Source organism: Aptenodytes patagonicus, chromosome 8, assembly GCF_965638725.1.
Source record: "Aptenodytes patagonicus chromosome 8, bAptPat1.pri.cur, whole genome shotgun sequence".
NCBI classification, from domain to species: Eukaryota; Metazoa; Chordata; class Aves; order Sphenisciformes; family Spheniscidae; genus Aptenodytes; species Aptenodytes patagonicus.
This window is the reverse complement of record NC_134956.1, coordinates 11,092,979-11,107,564: the sequence shown is the minus strand read 5'-3', so window position 1 is coordinate 11,107,564 and position 14,586 is coordinate 11,092,979. Positions and strand designations below refer to the sequence as shown.

The following is a 14,586-nucleotide window of genomic DNA, read 5'->3' as shown; positions in this document are numbered from 1 at the left end:
GCCAAAACCAAGCCAAGTCTCATGCAATAGCCCACAATTCAGCTTTCAGGTATCAGTTGCTGTTACAGCCCTAAACCATTCACTTACCTTGGAGGGGTCTGGAGGTAGCGTGGCCTCCACAGTATAGGGGCTCCCTGGGATTGGGTTGCCATCATAACTCACATCCACCACGTACAGTCCTTCTTCCCTTGGGATGTATTTTGCAGTGCTGCACTCTTTACCCAGGACTGGTTCCACCAGACATGGCACAGCTTTCCTCATAGGACTGGAAATATTAACATCCAGTTTACCTTGCCCACCAGCTCCTTTGGTGTCAATTACAAATTCCTGATCCTTCCCTACTTCCACTCCTGAAAAAGACAAAGCTTATATTACTACATTTAGTACTCAACAGCAGACAGTGCTCCAAGAAATCTCTCATGCACATATCACTGAGGGAGCAAGCACTGGCAGGGCACTGCTCAGTCTGCGTCCCTCTGCATGCAAAAAAAACTGCGAAACCAAACAAAAAAAGAAACAAGCGCTTTGGTTAGTCGGAGCTACAAAGCTACAGTGCTAAACAAGCCTGTAAGACATGGCCTGACAGTATCAGAGGCTCATTTCAGGAATGCAACAGTATTTCACAGCCCTAAGTTCTTCTGCTTTTAGACAACAAAGAGACTATATGAATGACATTCTACACTGTAGCAGTTACATATATTTGAACGAACAGCCAACTAGCCCCAAGGAAACCAGATTTCATCAGCAGGTGCCCAGCCTGGTGAAAAGTCCAGCTCTGTTCACCACAAGGGACTAAACCCCAACACATGCTTTGTCCACATTGCTATGTAATCTTTGCCAAAAAAAAAACCCCCACACTTAAATTGAAATTCAGTCCTCAAGAGGACCAGCTAAGTCAGTGGTCAAGCTATAAAGTTGGAGCTAGTTGATCCCCAACTGTGCCAATTTAAAAAGAAGATTGTTTTGCCCACTTCTGTTCCAGCAGGACATTGGCTATCACCCAGATTCAGGAGACACTTCAGAGGCAGAGGTACTTACTGTTTTCGAGTCCATTGACTTTAACTTTGCTTAGGTCTAGCGGAGCAGCAACACCCACAGTGAAAGGGCTTTTAGGAATAGGATCACCACCGTAAGTTACCAAAACCTTCATTGGGCCCTAGTTGGAGAATTTACAAGTTAGCTCAGTTTCTCACTTCAGACGCACTAACATCTGAGCAGTACATAACCACTTCACCTAATCCATTTCAGCTGACCACAGCCAAACTTACTGGTTTATGGACTCTCAAATTCTCATCCCACTGCACCCCTTCAAAGTATTAAATGGTTTTTATTTAATGCAGGAAGAGAGAAAGAGACTGTTCTTTCCAACATTTAATTAGACTATATTCAAGCTGCCTGGCAAAACCTCCGGCTCAGACTGGCTCCCACCCTCCCAGTACTCAGACCCGACAGCTGAATGAATGTCCCAGTGCTCCAGACCAGGTATCCCCTTCCACTGCACGGAGAGGCCAGGCCAAAGCCAAGCCTGCAAAGAGGCCATATTATTACAGCATCTGAAATACCAGGGTTTTAAGCTCTACAAGTCAGAAAGATTAATGCTTTTGTGTATTTTGGCTGCAATACCGCACAGCCATGGCAAGCTCCAGCCCACGATGTATGCTCCTTTTATTCTCTCCTACCGCAGTCCATATTTTAGCTATATTCACTGTTTGCTTACTTTTCGTTCTTGGCTGGTTCAGCTCCCAAGTGAAATAATCATGGATGTTTCACGCAAGCTAGTGAATAGCTTCCATGATTATTCTTGGTTGTTTTCAGAAAACACACACACGGGTAGCTGTAGCAACACCGTGAGATAGATAAGGCTGAGTAAACAGCATTAAACCAAGGCTCCTCTGCTGCTGACGCGGCCCCTCAGGAATTTAACTACCTAGTCCTTCCTCCCCCCTGCTCTGAAAAGTCCAGAGTCTCATTTGTAAGCTACTGCTTACGAACCTGAGAAAGACAGGTACGTGCTCACAGCCTGGAGGAACAACAAGGCTACTCTAATTACTGTGCATTCTATTTTCATCTTCTCTTTTTAACCATTGCTTTCCTGCCACTGCTATCTGCGAGCATCTCCTGTAAGTCCACAGCTCCTCCGTGACCCAAGATACTCCTCCAGATGGGAGACACAAGTGGGAAACCTGGTTTGGGCATCCTGGCTTGTTTCAACACTGCTTTTCACGTGAAACATAGCAATCTGGTACTGCTCACACACACAGTTCAAACAACTTTGCTCCCTTCTGCATACCAACCCTGACTGAACAGGCAAAAGCTTCTCCAAACAGGCACACCAGCCGCATCCTGAGATCATGAAACTGCTTTATCCAAAAACAAACGCTAGCTCTATGGTGCTTCCAAGAATGCTAATCCAGCATTATCAGATAAATAATGCTGTAGTCCTCCTATCAGCCCACTTTTCTACAGCTACATTCAAGGAAGCTGGTGCAGGTGACAGAGTAGCTCCTGTTTGTTCAGCAGAACAAGAGCAGCAAGACACTTTCATCTCAGCACTACAGCACCTACATCTTCAGAAATACATGAGATTCATGCATTCTGGTGTTTAATGGCCCTTTACAAACACGCAAGCACAGCATAGGGAAAAATACTTCTAGTTATTAGCAGCTTCCACTTTCAGCTCTTTAACGGTGTTGCTAGGAAGCATCTGTGAACCAAAATGAGTTAGACTGAATTTTTTTTTTCCAACCCAAGGACAAGCCTCAAATACAGTCAAATACTTTGATGCATTTAATCTGCAGCCCAGCCTCCCTCCTCAGGACCAACTCGTTCACCTTCCTACTGGGGAGCTGTTGCACCATCACCCAAATGCTGTGCCTTTTGTCCCTGCTCTGGTTTGCACTACAGCTCCTTTGACAACAGCAGCTTGCTAAGAGGCGGCACACCACAGCCCGAACTCTGCAGGACTGTGGCAGCCCAGAGCAGCTGGTGCAGCAGCCAGCTCTGTTTCAGACCCCAGGAAGGTTCACCACCTTTCCTCTTTGACTGATAAGGTGTGGAATGACAACATGAGCTGTGCGCTACAGCTTCAATATCTCACTTGTTCCCAGAAAAGAAAACAGTGAAAAGTTATCAATAACTACACCAGAAAACTGCATTACTGCTTTCCAATCCCAATTGTCCTGCAGGCTTTAGGGATCCCAGGGAACAGGACACCCTGGCAAGTTTTATCTGCTCACTCCTCTGTGCACAGGTACCAGGGAGGGAGGTCACGGCCCTACAGCCACATGACCCATTCACTCTTGTATTCCTACAGGAGTCAGACCTACCTGCTGTATTGGAGTGTACCTAACAGTGTGGGAATAGTCATAGTTGTCAATGATATCCAGATCTGCCACTGCCTCTCCTGGAACCGGGCTGCTGAACTGCACATCCAGCGGTGCTTTTCCAGCTCCCTTGGTGAACACAGTGAAGTGCGTTGGCTTGCCGTTTTCCACGCCTGAAGAAAAATGTTAATTCTAATTTACGCAGCGCTTGCACATAGAAACCCTTCCCAAGAAGCATTTGGAACCTATAAAGCCCAGTCAAGCAAAATGCCAAGGGAATGGTGTCATTTCCAATCACCTGGCACCCCCACCCCGCTGTATCCAGGACTGCATCGCTGCATCCCAGCAATGCTCAGCCAGGCAGTGGCTACCCCACAACAGCCCCTCACGGTCCAGCACTGGCTACACCATCTCAACCCAGCTCTCACCAGTTTTGTTCAGTCCAGGTCCTTCAGCTTTCACTTTGCTGGCATCGTGCGAGGGGTCCACTTTAATTCTGAACGGGCTGGCAGGAATTTCCTGCAACAGAAACACAGCTCTAAACATAACCAGGTCACTCTTCACTAGCCAAAACTAGACAGATAATCATTTTAAGATACTTCTGCTTTAACTCCAGCACCATCTTGAGTAAAATTTCGCCTCACTTAAACGCTCTGCTCTGCCTCACTGAGTAGTATCATTCAAAGTCTAGGGAAAAGTGAACAGCTGGACAGTTTGCAAGGCACCCCCCCCCCCTTTTTTTTTAAGGAAAACTTATTTTTATTCCCATGTTCCTTGGAGAGTCACTTCGGTTTTCTATCCTTTAGAAAGCAGCTTTGCCCCATCACCGAGACCACACTCATTACTGCCAGCCCAGCACATCACATGCTTGAACTTCAGTGTCTCCAGCCAACCCCTCTCATTTGCGTACCTTCAAGTACTACAAAAGCGTTTTTAGAAACAGTGACCAGACAAAGTGCCTGTGAACTGAAACGGAAGGAGCCAACTGTAAACTGCCACAGCCAGCTGTGAACTGGCACGTGCTCAGTGATTAAAGAGCAGATAAACAGACTCTAGAAACATCAGGCTGTAAAACGAAGATTACAAACCTCTCCTGCAAAAAGCACTTTAATAGTGTAGCGTCCAGCAGCAGGTGGTGCGTATTTCACTGTGAACGTATCATTAGCATTGTGGATGATGTCAAAATCTATGTCTTCTTCCTCATCGCTGACCACACGAGCATCACACTTAATTCCAACGCTGACATCACCTAGGAAAAGCAAATGGAGGTTTTGTTACTGGATGGTACAGACGTTGCTAGCCAAACAACCAGCACATTCCCATTTCCAGTAGTTGTTCCAAGTCACCATGTTAATCGATGCAACAGATCACATCACAATTCATTGCAAACTTCTGCTTCCCAACATTTTTCCATGAAACAAGGAAAACCAGCATGAGACAGTACATAATCCCCCCCCTCACATGACCTGTGGTTTTGATACCACAGCAACAGCCCAGCCTGCCCTTACCTTCTCCCGCATCTGTGCAGTCAACAGTGAAGTGGGTTGGCTCGTTCGCTTTCAGGCCAGTTCTCTCCACACCAGGTCCAAACACTTTCACTTTCTGAGGATGACTCCCTTGACCTATAAGGACCTACATGGATTCACAAGGGTCAGAATCACACATCTGTGTCACGCTCAAGACCACAGTCGAGTCAGAGCATTGCTTGGACAGAGGCTACAGGAAAACAGCACCAAGGTAAGAACGAATTGCCCTGACTCCCCCAGGCTGGGCTGATAGGAGACCTCCAACATGTGAGCTTGTAAAAACAGAAAGCGTTTTTCAAGTGGATAGATTTGTAAAAAAAAAAAAAAAAAAAGGAGCAGAAGAGCACACCTCCTTGAAATTCACAGGATTTTATCATCCTAGTTGTAATAACAAGGAGTTGTGAGCACAAATGTCCTACTTGGCTAGAACTAGTAATATCCATCTCTGTACTTACCCTAAATGGGCTATTGGGCACGTTGGCTCCTCCCCAGACAACAGAAATTGTATGTTTGATTGGTTTAACTGGCACATAGGAACAGGCAAACACACCATCAGGCTTGCTCTTTATCTGGATATCGATAGGGTTTCCTTCTCCATCCTAAAAAGCAGTAATACCAGCAGAAGGTTCAGGTACTTTAGAAATGTTTGTATAGTTTGAACAGCCCAAGACTGTTCCAAAATCTGTTTTGTTTTCCCAGAACTGCAGCTCAGAAATACTGAAGAAACATGCAAATTACACCTCTGTAAGTCTTCCTCGTTTAACACTTGCTCATTCCTAACACCATCCTACAACACATATTTTAACAAGCTCGCCTGAAATTCACAGGCTCAGAGACAGACACTTCAGGTGCTTCCAAACAGCAACTCCAGAGAATTACAGCTTGCTGGCTGAGGAGACTCCAAGTAAGGAAGCAAAGCCATGTATTTCATACGCCAGGGACAAGTCACCTTGTCTTGAGCTTGGTTTGTTGCCTGACTACATTACACAGATCAAAGCACAGAGCTTTGAGAGAATTACACATGCTCAGAATTAAGTGGTGTGTAAGCGAGTAGAAATACTTAAGGCATTTTTCTCAACAGTATTAAGGCCTTTTGCTGAAGTTTCACATAGCTGCCTTTGGCTTTTTACCTGTGCATACATCTTCAGAGGTGCTTTCCCAGCATCCTTGGTTTCCACTGTGAACTCAGCAGGATTGTTCACTATACAGCCAGTCCTCTCCAAGCCTGGGCCGTAAGCCTTCACCTAAAAAAACACCCCAAGAGTCTTAGCTTGCAGTTCAGAAAGAGAAGTACAACTAAGCGATTTATTTCTGAAGACATTCCCCTTCCCACAAAACCCATGAAGCATGGGATACAAGTAGAGGCTAGTGTGAAAGTTGAGAATTTGGACTGATTCAGCAAGTTTTCATTACATTAAATCAAAACCACAACAGTGTTATTAGAAAAAGCTGAGTAATATCTGGCTGAAGCATGGCAAATTCAGAGCTTTAAGTAGAGGCAGCTTAAGAGTAAAGTTGGTTACCAGAAGCCTTCAGAAACATCTCTACTGCAGTTATATCAAAGATGTTATGTCATGGGTGAACTCTTATACACCACCTTATCTGGGTTGAAGTCTCCTGAAGCTGGTCGGATGAAGGCCATGTAAGGGCTGTCTTTTATGTCCTCATCATCACACATGATGTGCACAGCATATTCACCAGGCTCTTTGGGCCAATACTTCACATCACATGAGCCATCGTTCTTGTCATCACACTCAATTTTAGCCTGAGAAGGGCCTTCTATTGCAAAGCCTGAAAAAGGAACAAGTACATTCCTCGCGTTATGTTTGTGGTGGCTGCTAATTTAACACCACTTCCCCAAACTGCTTTTTATTAGCTGTAACCACGCATGATGCTCTCTATCACCCTTCTCCAGCAATATAGGAGATAATTCATCATTCCCTTCTGGATCTCAACCCACAAAACCACAGATTAACACTCCCCATCACACACATTCCTGTCTCTAGGACTTGCCTTTGATACTCTGACATAAGTTTGTGTTTAGACCAAAACGTCATACAGACATGTTTTTTTACTGCTGGGAAAGCTATTGTTTCTCATGAGTTCATTGCTAGCATTGCAATACATAAATATTTCAGGCAAACTAAGTAAAGTAACATACCAAGAGAGCCAACTTCTGTGCCAATGGACTCGACCACAAAGTCAGCCGATTTGCCCACAATCCCCTCATGCAGTCCTGGCCCCCAGGCTCGCACTTTCTGAGGACCTGCTTCATGACCCACTTGAACTTCAAAGGGGCTACAAGAAAAAAGCAAAGCATGGGATTAGAAATGAGGACAAATACAGCATCCATGTTTTTCCCCAGGCATTTTAATGAGGCTTTACATTGGATTTCCCAAATTAATAGATACTATCATGTGGTGGCACAGTGCCCAGCAGACTGTGTTTCTAGCAGAGAGGTCATCCAACCCATCACGTGCTTACATCTTGCACCACAAATCCTGAGTACTAAGTACTTGGCTTGCACTGCTTGCTGTAGCCCTGGACACTAAAATAACAGATTCCTTCAAAAACTCACAGCAAAGACCAAGCTGCATGACCCACCAAGTTTTATTGGGTTTTGTATTCATCATTTTGGGTTTAGCAAGACAGATGCTAATCACCCCTCAAAGCTTTCCCAAAATAAGCCACTGCAGCCCTAAAACAGGCTGTAGATAAACTGTCACAGCAACTGCTTGCCACTAACTTTGTCCCCCCAGAGTTTCTTCAAAGGTTAGTGTTGCTTTAAAAGTCCACCAACTACACAACCCACCAAAGGGCACAAAACCTCCAAAAATACTACTTCTAACTCACCTTTTTGGGATGTTGTGCCCACCCCATGTAATCGTGACAACGTACTTCCCTGGAGTAGCTGGATAATATTCAAATGCATATACACCATCCATAAAGCCTTTTTGTTTCACCAGCTCCTCCAAGCCCTCTGTTGAAAGATCAGTTCAGCATTAAACTTAACAGCTTGCATCCTGCCTTCAATTACTCAGACAAGTTCATGTTTTCTAGTATTTATTTTAGCTTGCAAGAATAAATTTCTTCCACCAGAAAAAAAAAAGGTCAGGTTGTAAGGGAAGTTAGTTCTAGTTGTCCTCTAGGACAAAGACAGCAAACACTTCCAGAAGAAATACAGCAGAAAGTATTTTAAGTTACCAGACTTAATAGGTTCCCTTGTGTTTTATTTTCTTAGTCTGCAGTATGATGCATGTCATATGTTAAAACAAAAAAGCTTAACATTTGTCAGACTTTGCAACCACAAGTATGCAGAGAATGCCTACTTTTCATTTTCTTCAAGATGAAGAATTTAGGGAGAAAAGCTTAATACACTAAAATTTACATCGATATATCTGTTGCTTTCCAACCCCTCCCAACCACATTAAGCCACACAGTCAGAGCACTGTGTGTGTGGAGGAGGTGAAGGCAATACAATGCACCTTTTAATACCATCCCAGCCGGGGGGAGGTGACCGGCTCATGAGTACAGCATAAGTACAACATAAGCACAGCAGCTCCCCGAGAGCAGCAGCACAGCCACCACTGCTGGCAGCCTCAGGAGTCCACTGCACGAGCCAGCGGCCGCTGGCGCTCCCATCGCCCCAGCCTGCCGTGGTCCAGGCAGAGGGCCACATCCAGAGCTCAGAACACAGCAGAGGACCTGGGGACAGATCCTGGCAGAAGGTCTCCATGTCAGCCTACAGGTTCCCTGGACACTCTCCTCCCCTGCTCATGTGCCCAAGCATCCAGTGCAGCCAGGACTGCTGCTCTGAGCCATTCCTAGCTTTATGAGAGCAGATTTCCACCCTGCCAAAGACCCTGGAGCATGACTTGCTCCCACAGATCAGATGAAGATGCAGTGCGAACTACGGCAGGCAGACGTGTGGATGTTCTCAGTTTTGCTAACCAATATGTATTAAAATAGAGACCTAAAACCAGGTTTAATCTTACCCAGCCCTGCAGATCAAAACCTTCACACTAGACACAAAGTACCAGAAAACCCTTCTGAAATTTAGCTTTTTATGGTGATGCAAATCCCATCAGTTCCATCAGGCCACCATCTCCTTACTGCTCTTCCTTTTTGCAGCCTCCACTTCACCCCCTTCTCCAAAACACATCCACAACACAAATTCATCCAAACACTTACTTGGTCCCTTTATAGTCACTCCGAGATCTCCGCTCCCCGCTGCTCTCGTATCAACCTTGAAGTCAGCTGTTTCCCTCATGCGGACGCCCTTGGGCTGCAGACCTCTACCAGTGGCACGACACGCATTCGGATTGCAGGCTGCAAGGGAATTTCAGACATCAATACCGTCTTTGATTCTCAACATACACGTAGCCTAGCCAGCCTGGAACAACCTTTAGTTTAATGTTGACTCAGGGCAACCACAGCTTAGCTTTCAGCACAAGTTTTAACGTTACAGCATTAAGGCAGACAGACAGGAGTCTGCCCAGCCATTGTCTATGTCCCATGGTTTTTGGGCAGTAGCATTCGGTGCAGCCAGGCAACACTGACCCCCTACAAGGGCCATTTTTTAGAATTAAAGCAAACACTCAAGCCCTGTTGCTTTCCAATTTGATGCCAATTATCAATACAAAAAACTTTACATGGCTATCACGTACTAGGCACAATGTTCTTGATGCCTTTCGCGTTGAGAAGCACACTGCAGCATGGGGTGAAGTTCCCCTTTGCAGATAAGCCCCAGTGAACAGTATTATTGTGCTGTTCTTTTAGAAGCACATGACTGGAATAACTGCTATTAGCAAAGCAGAGTTCTGCATGTGCTTCGTTAAGAGATGTCATGTCAAAACCCCCCTGCTTGCCACAGTTCACACTTTCAGAAGCAAAGCCATCAAGCCCTCTGCAGACCAAAGCAGCCATGGGTAGGGGCAATAGGTTACATATGGCTGAGCTTAAGCTTATGCTTGACCCCTTTACTCCAAGTGCTTCTCCAGGCCTGCAGAGTGGCTACATAAATAAGTAAAACGCACTTATGAACAGTTTTCGTTACACAATCCCAGCTATCACATGGTCTTCAACTCCAGAGACCTGAAGGGTTTGAAGAGACTTACAAATAATCACAGCTTCTCAGCAGTGTAAACCCAACATGCATGTCCCCAAAATATGCCGTGCTTACAGCAGGAGCACAAGTCTGCCAAGCAGCTCGTTAGGTTTTTACTCATTTCAATAGCTTACAAGTTTTACCCTCGCCCCTGCAGCAGCCAACATCGCTCCGCGTCCTACGCTGGATGGTGTAAGTGAAGATCGCATGCCATCTGCTAGCTCTGAAAACTCGGTGGGAGCATACAGGAGCGTGCCCAACGTGGAGTGGGAACAGCTTGCAGAGGCCTTACACAGCTGAGTCAGGCAGCTTGTGGTTAAGCCAGTTTCACTAACTGGGTCACACACCGCTTCAGTTCGCTTGCAACTTTCTTCCCAAACCCCAACAAAACCAAAAACCCTTTTGGCCGGGACAAGCTGCAGGCTAGAAGCTTTCGAAAAGCAAACATGACGGAGAATCCTGCACACCTCTTACCAACTATGAAGCCATTAGCAGTGAAGTCCAAAATTCCACAAATGGAGGGTAGCTCAGGAGAGATGAGCAGAGATCTAAAAGCGTAGGAGCACGTAAGGATGGAACAGAAAGCAAGTTAGGTGTCAGTTAAGGAGGAAAACAGTAAATATAGTCATCTGAGGAACAAAGGTGGAAAACAGCAAGACACTGCAGAGCTGCATAAAACACTTCAAAAAAATACAAAGGGCAGCTTAACGTTCGGAGGTCTAGGCAGAAAGGAAACTCTAGCAACAAAAGCCATATTACTGTTAGAGAGCACTGTTTTACCCTGTGAATACCCAGGTGACCCACTGAATCAGGTCCAAGATGTTGAAAGGTACAGAGAATGTCCAAGGCAAGATTCAAGCATATTCTGTGATCACATCCAAGGAGAAAAGTAGCCATCTACATTTAGGTGCATTTTTAAAAAGCATACCCTCTCCGACAAGAACAGTGCAAGGAGTTTTGGGAATTGCCTCCCCAGCAAAAGTCACTTTGACGATGTGAGGACCAGCTTGAACAGGTTTGTAGGTGCAACGGTAGACTTGGTTGCCTTTGTCTTCTACTGCAACTTCAGCAAGGCTTCTCCCCTGAGGATCCTCCACTTCCACGTTCACATCACCCACACCGGCACCTGCAAAGGAAACAAGGCCAGCTGAGCCTTGACTTCCCCACAGCAACATACACTGCATTTAGGATCACAGCCAGCTGTCTGGGCTCAGCCAGCCATCTTCTGCTACATTTCTAGGCACAGCTGAAGTGTTCAGCTTCTGCTGACAGCAACCAGACATTCAAGTGGGGAGGGGGCAAGACAGGATGGTGGCATCTCCATGAAGCCATCAAACTGACAGGTCTCTGCTGCTCCATCCACAGGGTTTCACAACAATAGTTAGTACTGAGTACACGTACAGCCTGGTTACCCTATTGCTGCCACCCCCGTAGCACCTCTATCACAGACTAACCCACAACTTCACCAGTCAGTTCAATGTCTCAAGCTTTGAAGCAGTTTAGATTAAGAGCTCAGACAATGTGCATGCTGGTCTGGACAAGGATCCTTCTCTGCCGGACTATACGTATTCACTTTTGTTCAGACACCTGCTCCTCTCACATTTTATTCAACTCATCATGCAACAAAAACAGTTTTCCAGACACTTTCAGAGGCCAGACATGCCTTTACATGATTCAGACCGCTCCCTCTCCCAATTAGAGGCTGAACATAACACTTCTCCTCACTATAACCACATTTAATTTTATTTCTAAGCACCCTCAGGCAGAAGGCAATTTAAAATATGCTACTCAGCATATTTCTGTGTTTAAATACTTCAAGTAACTGCCCTAAGTAGTTTTGCATTGTTCTAAATGAATTAGCATTTGTAGCATCTTATTGACTCATTCCTCTAGGCTACAGCATTGGCCTAACAGCAGGCAACAAGTCACATGATGGACATGCCCTAATGAAGATAGTAGCCCTCTAATAATTACAATAGAAGTTGAAACCAGTTCATCATTGAAGTACGAACCCAAAGTAGCACTGCAGCAGGTTCTTTCTGTAAAGCTAAATACAGAACACATTAAGCATTCACAGTTTACTCACTGTTCATCCTTCAGAGGTGAGCATTTCACATTCCTGTTTAAAATGAGTTGGGGGAAGAAACCAGCCAGGAACTTGCCTGCTGCCATTCAGCAAGTTCATGGCAAATTTCTGGGTAATGCTTAGCACCTTCCTGCCCCAGCTCAGCTCCATACTTCAAACGTTTCATACACAGCTGAAGCCTCCAGAGCAGCCTAGCTGGCTCAAGTTCACCTCTGAACTTGATAGTGCTGCAAATCCTCATCCACTTTTCAGTTTGTTTATTCCTCCAAGGCTTAGGTTCTCCTCATGTTTGAGGAAGCTGCGGGATTTTGGCACTTGTTCATCCTGCTTACCTGCTGTGTAGAGGTCAAAGTAGGTAGGCTTGTTGGCAATGTTCCCTGTCGCCTCCAGTCCCGGTCCCTTTGCTGTTACTTTGCTCGCATCTCCCTGGGCTTTGTCAACATTCACTTCAAACGGGCTCTTTGAGATGTGCTGCCCGGCAAACAGGACTGAAACCTAGAGACAGACAGTGTCAGCTCCAACCCACCGGGCAGAGGCAGAGCTCAGTGTCACTGCCACGTAGCCAAGCAGGGGTCAAGCGCCTGCATTCCTAGCACAGACAGTCTATGCCTGAGAGGTGAGAGAGACCATCCATCCCACAACCTTCATCCTGTCCATGCAGCATAACTGCTGGCCACCTCCTTAAAGTGCTACTGATCATGGGGTCAGCCACACCAGTGGGGATGCTTGAATCTGGATGTGCCAATAAGAGGCAGATCACCATCCAGCAATGAAGTGGCAGCAGAAGTTGCATTTATCTTTTCAGGCTGGCTGTGGGGACCAGCCACTCAGGCAAGTGCCAAGCAACGGGATCACCCATCATAAACCTGCTTCTACAGGCGTCTGGGGACAGAGCTGGGTGGGGAACCTTCTCTGCAAAACCCCTATGGTGTACAATATCATCAAAAAAGAAATGCCTTATAGAAACAACCTGGTACTTTCCTCTGCATCTCTGTCACAACCCACAAAACTGGCTTCATAAGCTGCAAGCAGTGGCCCCACGTGAGAGGAGAGCCAGCTATAGCACTTGATACACAAACACCCCCGCACTTTCTCCCAACACACACCCTCTTCCCCCTTGAGAAGGGGGCAGCCCAATAGCCCAGACAGAGAATTAAGGCCACATCAGATTACCTTTTCTGCAGGATGCCCAGAGTGGCTATTACACCATCAGTAAACAGGCAGCCCTCAGGGGCTCACGTTAACAGCCAGCAGAGCAGTGCGTTTAACAAGAGAATACTGGTTATTGACACGCAACCTACCTTGTGAGGTCCAGTAACCTTTGGCACATACTGAACTGAATAGGTCTTGTTTTTGTCACTGGACGGCGTTATCTTAGCCTAGGAGAGAAAACACATCCACATCATTGAGCTCTACCTACACACGCCAGCCTAAGACTTCTCTGGGCAGCGCTTGATACTGTGAACTATTTCCAGAGTCAGCAACGTCAGAGACACGTTGCTGTGGGAGCAGGGATCCTTGCTACCTCCTCTTCTCATATGGAAAAAACCCCATTGGTTTTGTCTTTACATGAGATGAAGCAAGCTACCTTCTCCCCACCCCAGCCCTTTCCCTTGCTGTTAATTGCTCTGCTAAGCCAGGCCAAAACTGAGGAGACATTAAGTCCAACATACAGCTGTATTTCTCTGGAATGTTGTAACATGATCAAGTGGAGCACTTGGATGAGAAGTTTCTATAAACATTAAAACCAGCATTTTAACTCAAAATGATTCATGGCATCTAAATAGCTGCTTTAGCCATTCTTGCAGAATGAGTAAGGGCAGACAGTGATTTAGTGATGTGTGTTATCTAAAAGCGTGTCAGAATGTACTTGGCCAGTCAAGCTAAAGCGCTGCAACTACTGGACACTGGAGTTGTGTTGCTTAGTTGCAGATAGTGACTTTTTTTCAAGTTCACCCAGTAAGGCAATTAGGAGGAAAAGCTTGAGGCTTGCACTTTTGATAGATGGTATTTTGCAACTTCTTTTTAGATTACTTATCTGCTAAGACCTCACTCGTGAAAGATGAAGGTTACCGCAAAAACTTCAGCATTCAGACCAGCTTTACTTTTCCACACAAGATATTTAACATACATACCTCCTCTCTGTTTCCTTCTGGATCCTCTATGAAGACCATCAGGTCTCCCTGCCCAGCACTGATGGTGTCTACCGTGAAGATGGCAGGCTGCTTCACCATGTTCCCATGAGGCTCAATCCCTGTGAGACAGGCACAGGGCAGCACATTAGCTGTTGCTACAAAACCCAAAAGGCAGTATGGAGGCTACCCACAAGCTGTCCAACCTGTCCTCCCACACAAGCCCCCAGCACCAGCTGCCCCAGGCCGCTGCATGACACCTCTTCACCAGCTGCCCAGAGCATCATGCTTGCAATAACCCCTACTCTTACAATACAAGCATTTTTAAAAATTGGTTGAATCGTTGACGCTCAACTTCTCTCACGATCTCTGGCTGAGTCAGGAACCCAGCTGGCATCTGCTTTCAGGCAAA

General features: G+C 45.9%; 1 protein-coding gene across 6 annotated transcripts in view; it reads right to left on the bottom strand.

The window, feature by feature from the left end:
- FLNB (filamin B) overlaps positions 1–14,586 on the bottom strand; it is a 72,830-nt gene that overhangs the window by 28,850 nt on the left and 29,394 nt on the right. For all 6 annotated transcript variants that reach the window (XM_076346346.1, XM_076346341.1, XM_076346343.1 and 3 more), the window contains exons 5-20: positions 14,178–14,296; positions 13,344–13,421; positions 12,375–12,537; positions 10,885–11,082; positions 9,041–9,178; positions 7,703–7,829; positions 7,011–7,147; positions 6,447–6,640; positions 5,980–6,093; positions 5,305–5,448; positions 4,832–4,955; positions 4,412–4,572; positions 3,752–3,842; positions 3,327–3,496; positions 1,039–1,156; positions 88–350 (exon numbers count right to left, since the gene is read on the bottom strand). In XM_076346346.1, the coding sequence (XP_076202461.1) occupies positions 88–350; positions 1,039–1,156; positions 3,327–3,496; positions 3,752–3,842; positions 4,412–4,572; positions 4,832–4,955; positions 5,305–5,448; positions 5,980–6,093; positions 6,447–6,640; positions 7,011–7,147; positions 7,703–7,829; positions 9,041–9,178; positions 10,885–11,082; positions 12,375–12,537; positions 13,344–13,421; positions 14,178–14,296 (2,339 nt within the window). The remainder of the gene's footprint in view (positions 1–87; positions 351–1,038; positions 1,157–3,326; positions 3,497–3,751; positions 3,843–4,411; positions 4,573–4,831; positions 4,956–5,304; positions 5,449–5,979; positions 6,094–6,446; positions 6,641–7,010; positions 7,148–7,702; positions 7,830–9,040; positions 9,179–10,884; positions 11,083–12,374; positions 12,538–13,343; positions 13,422–14,177; positions 14,297–14,586) is intronic.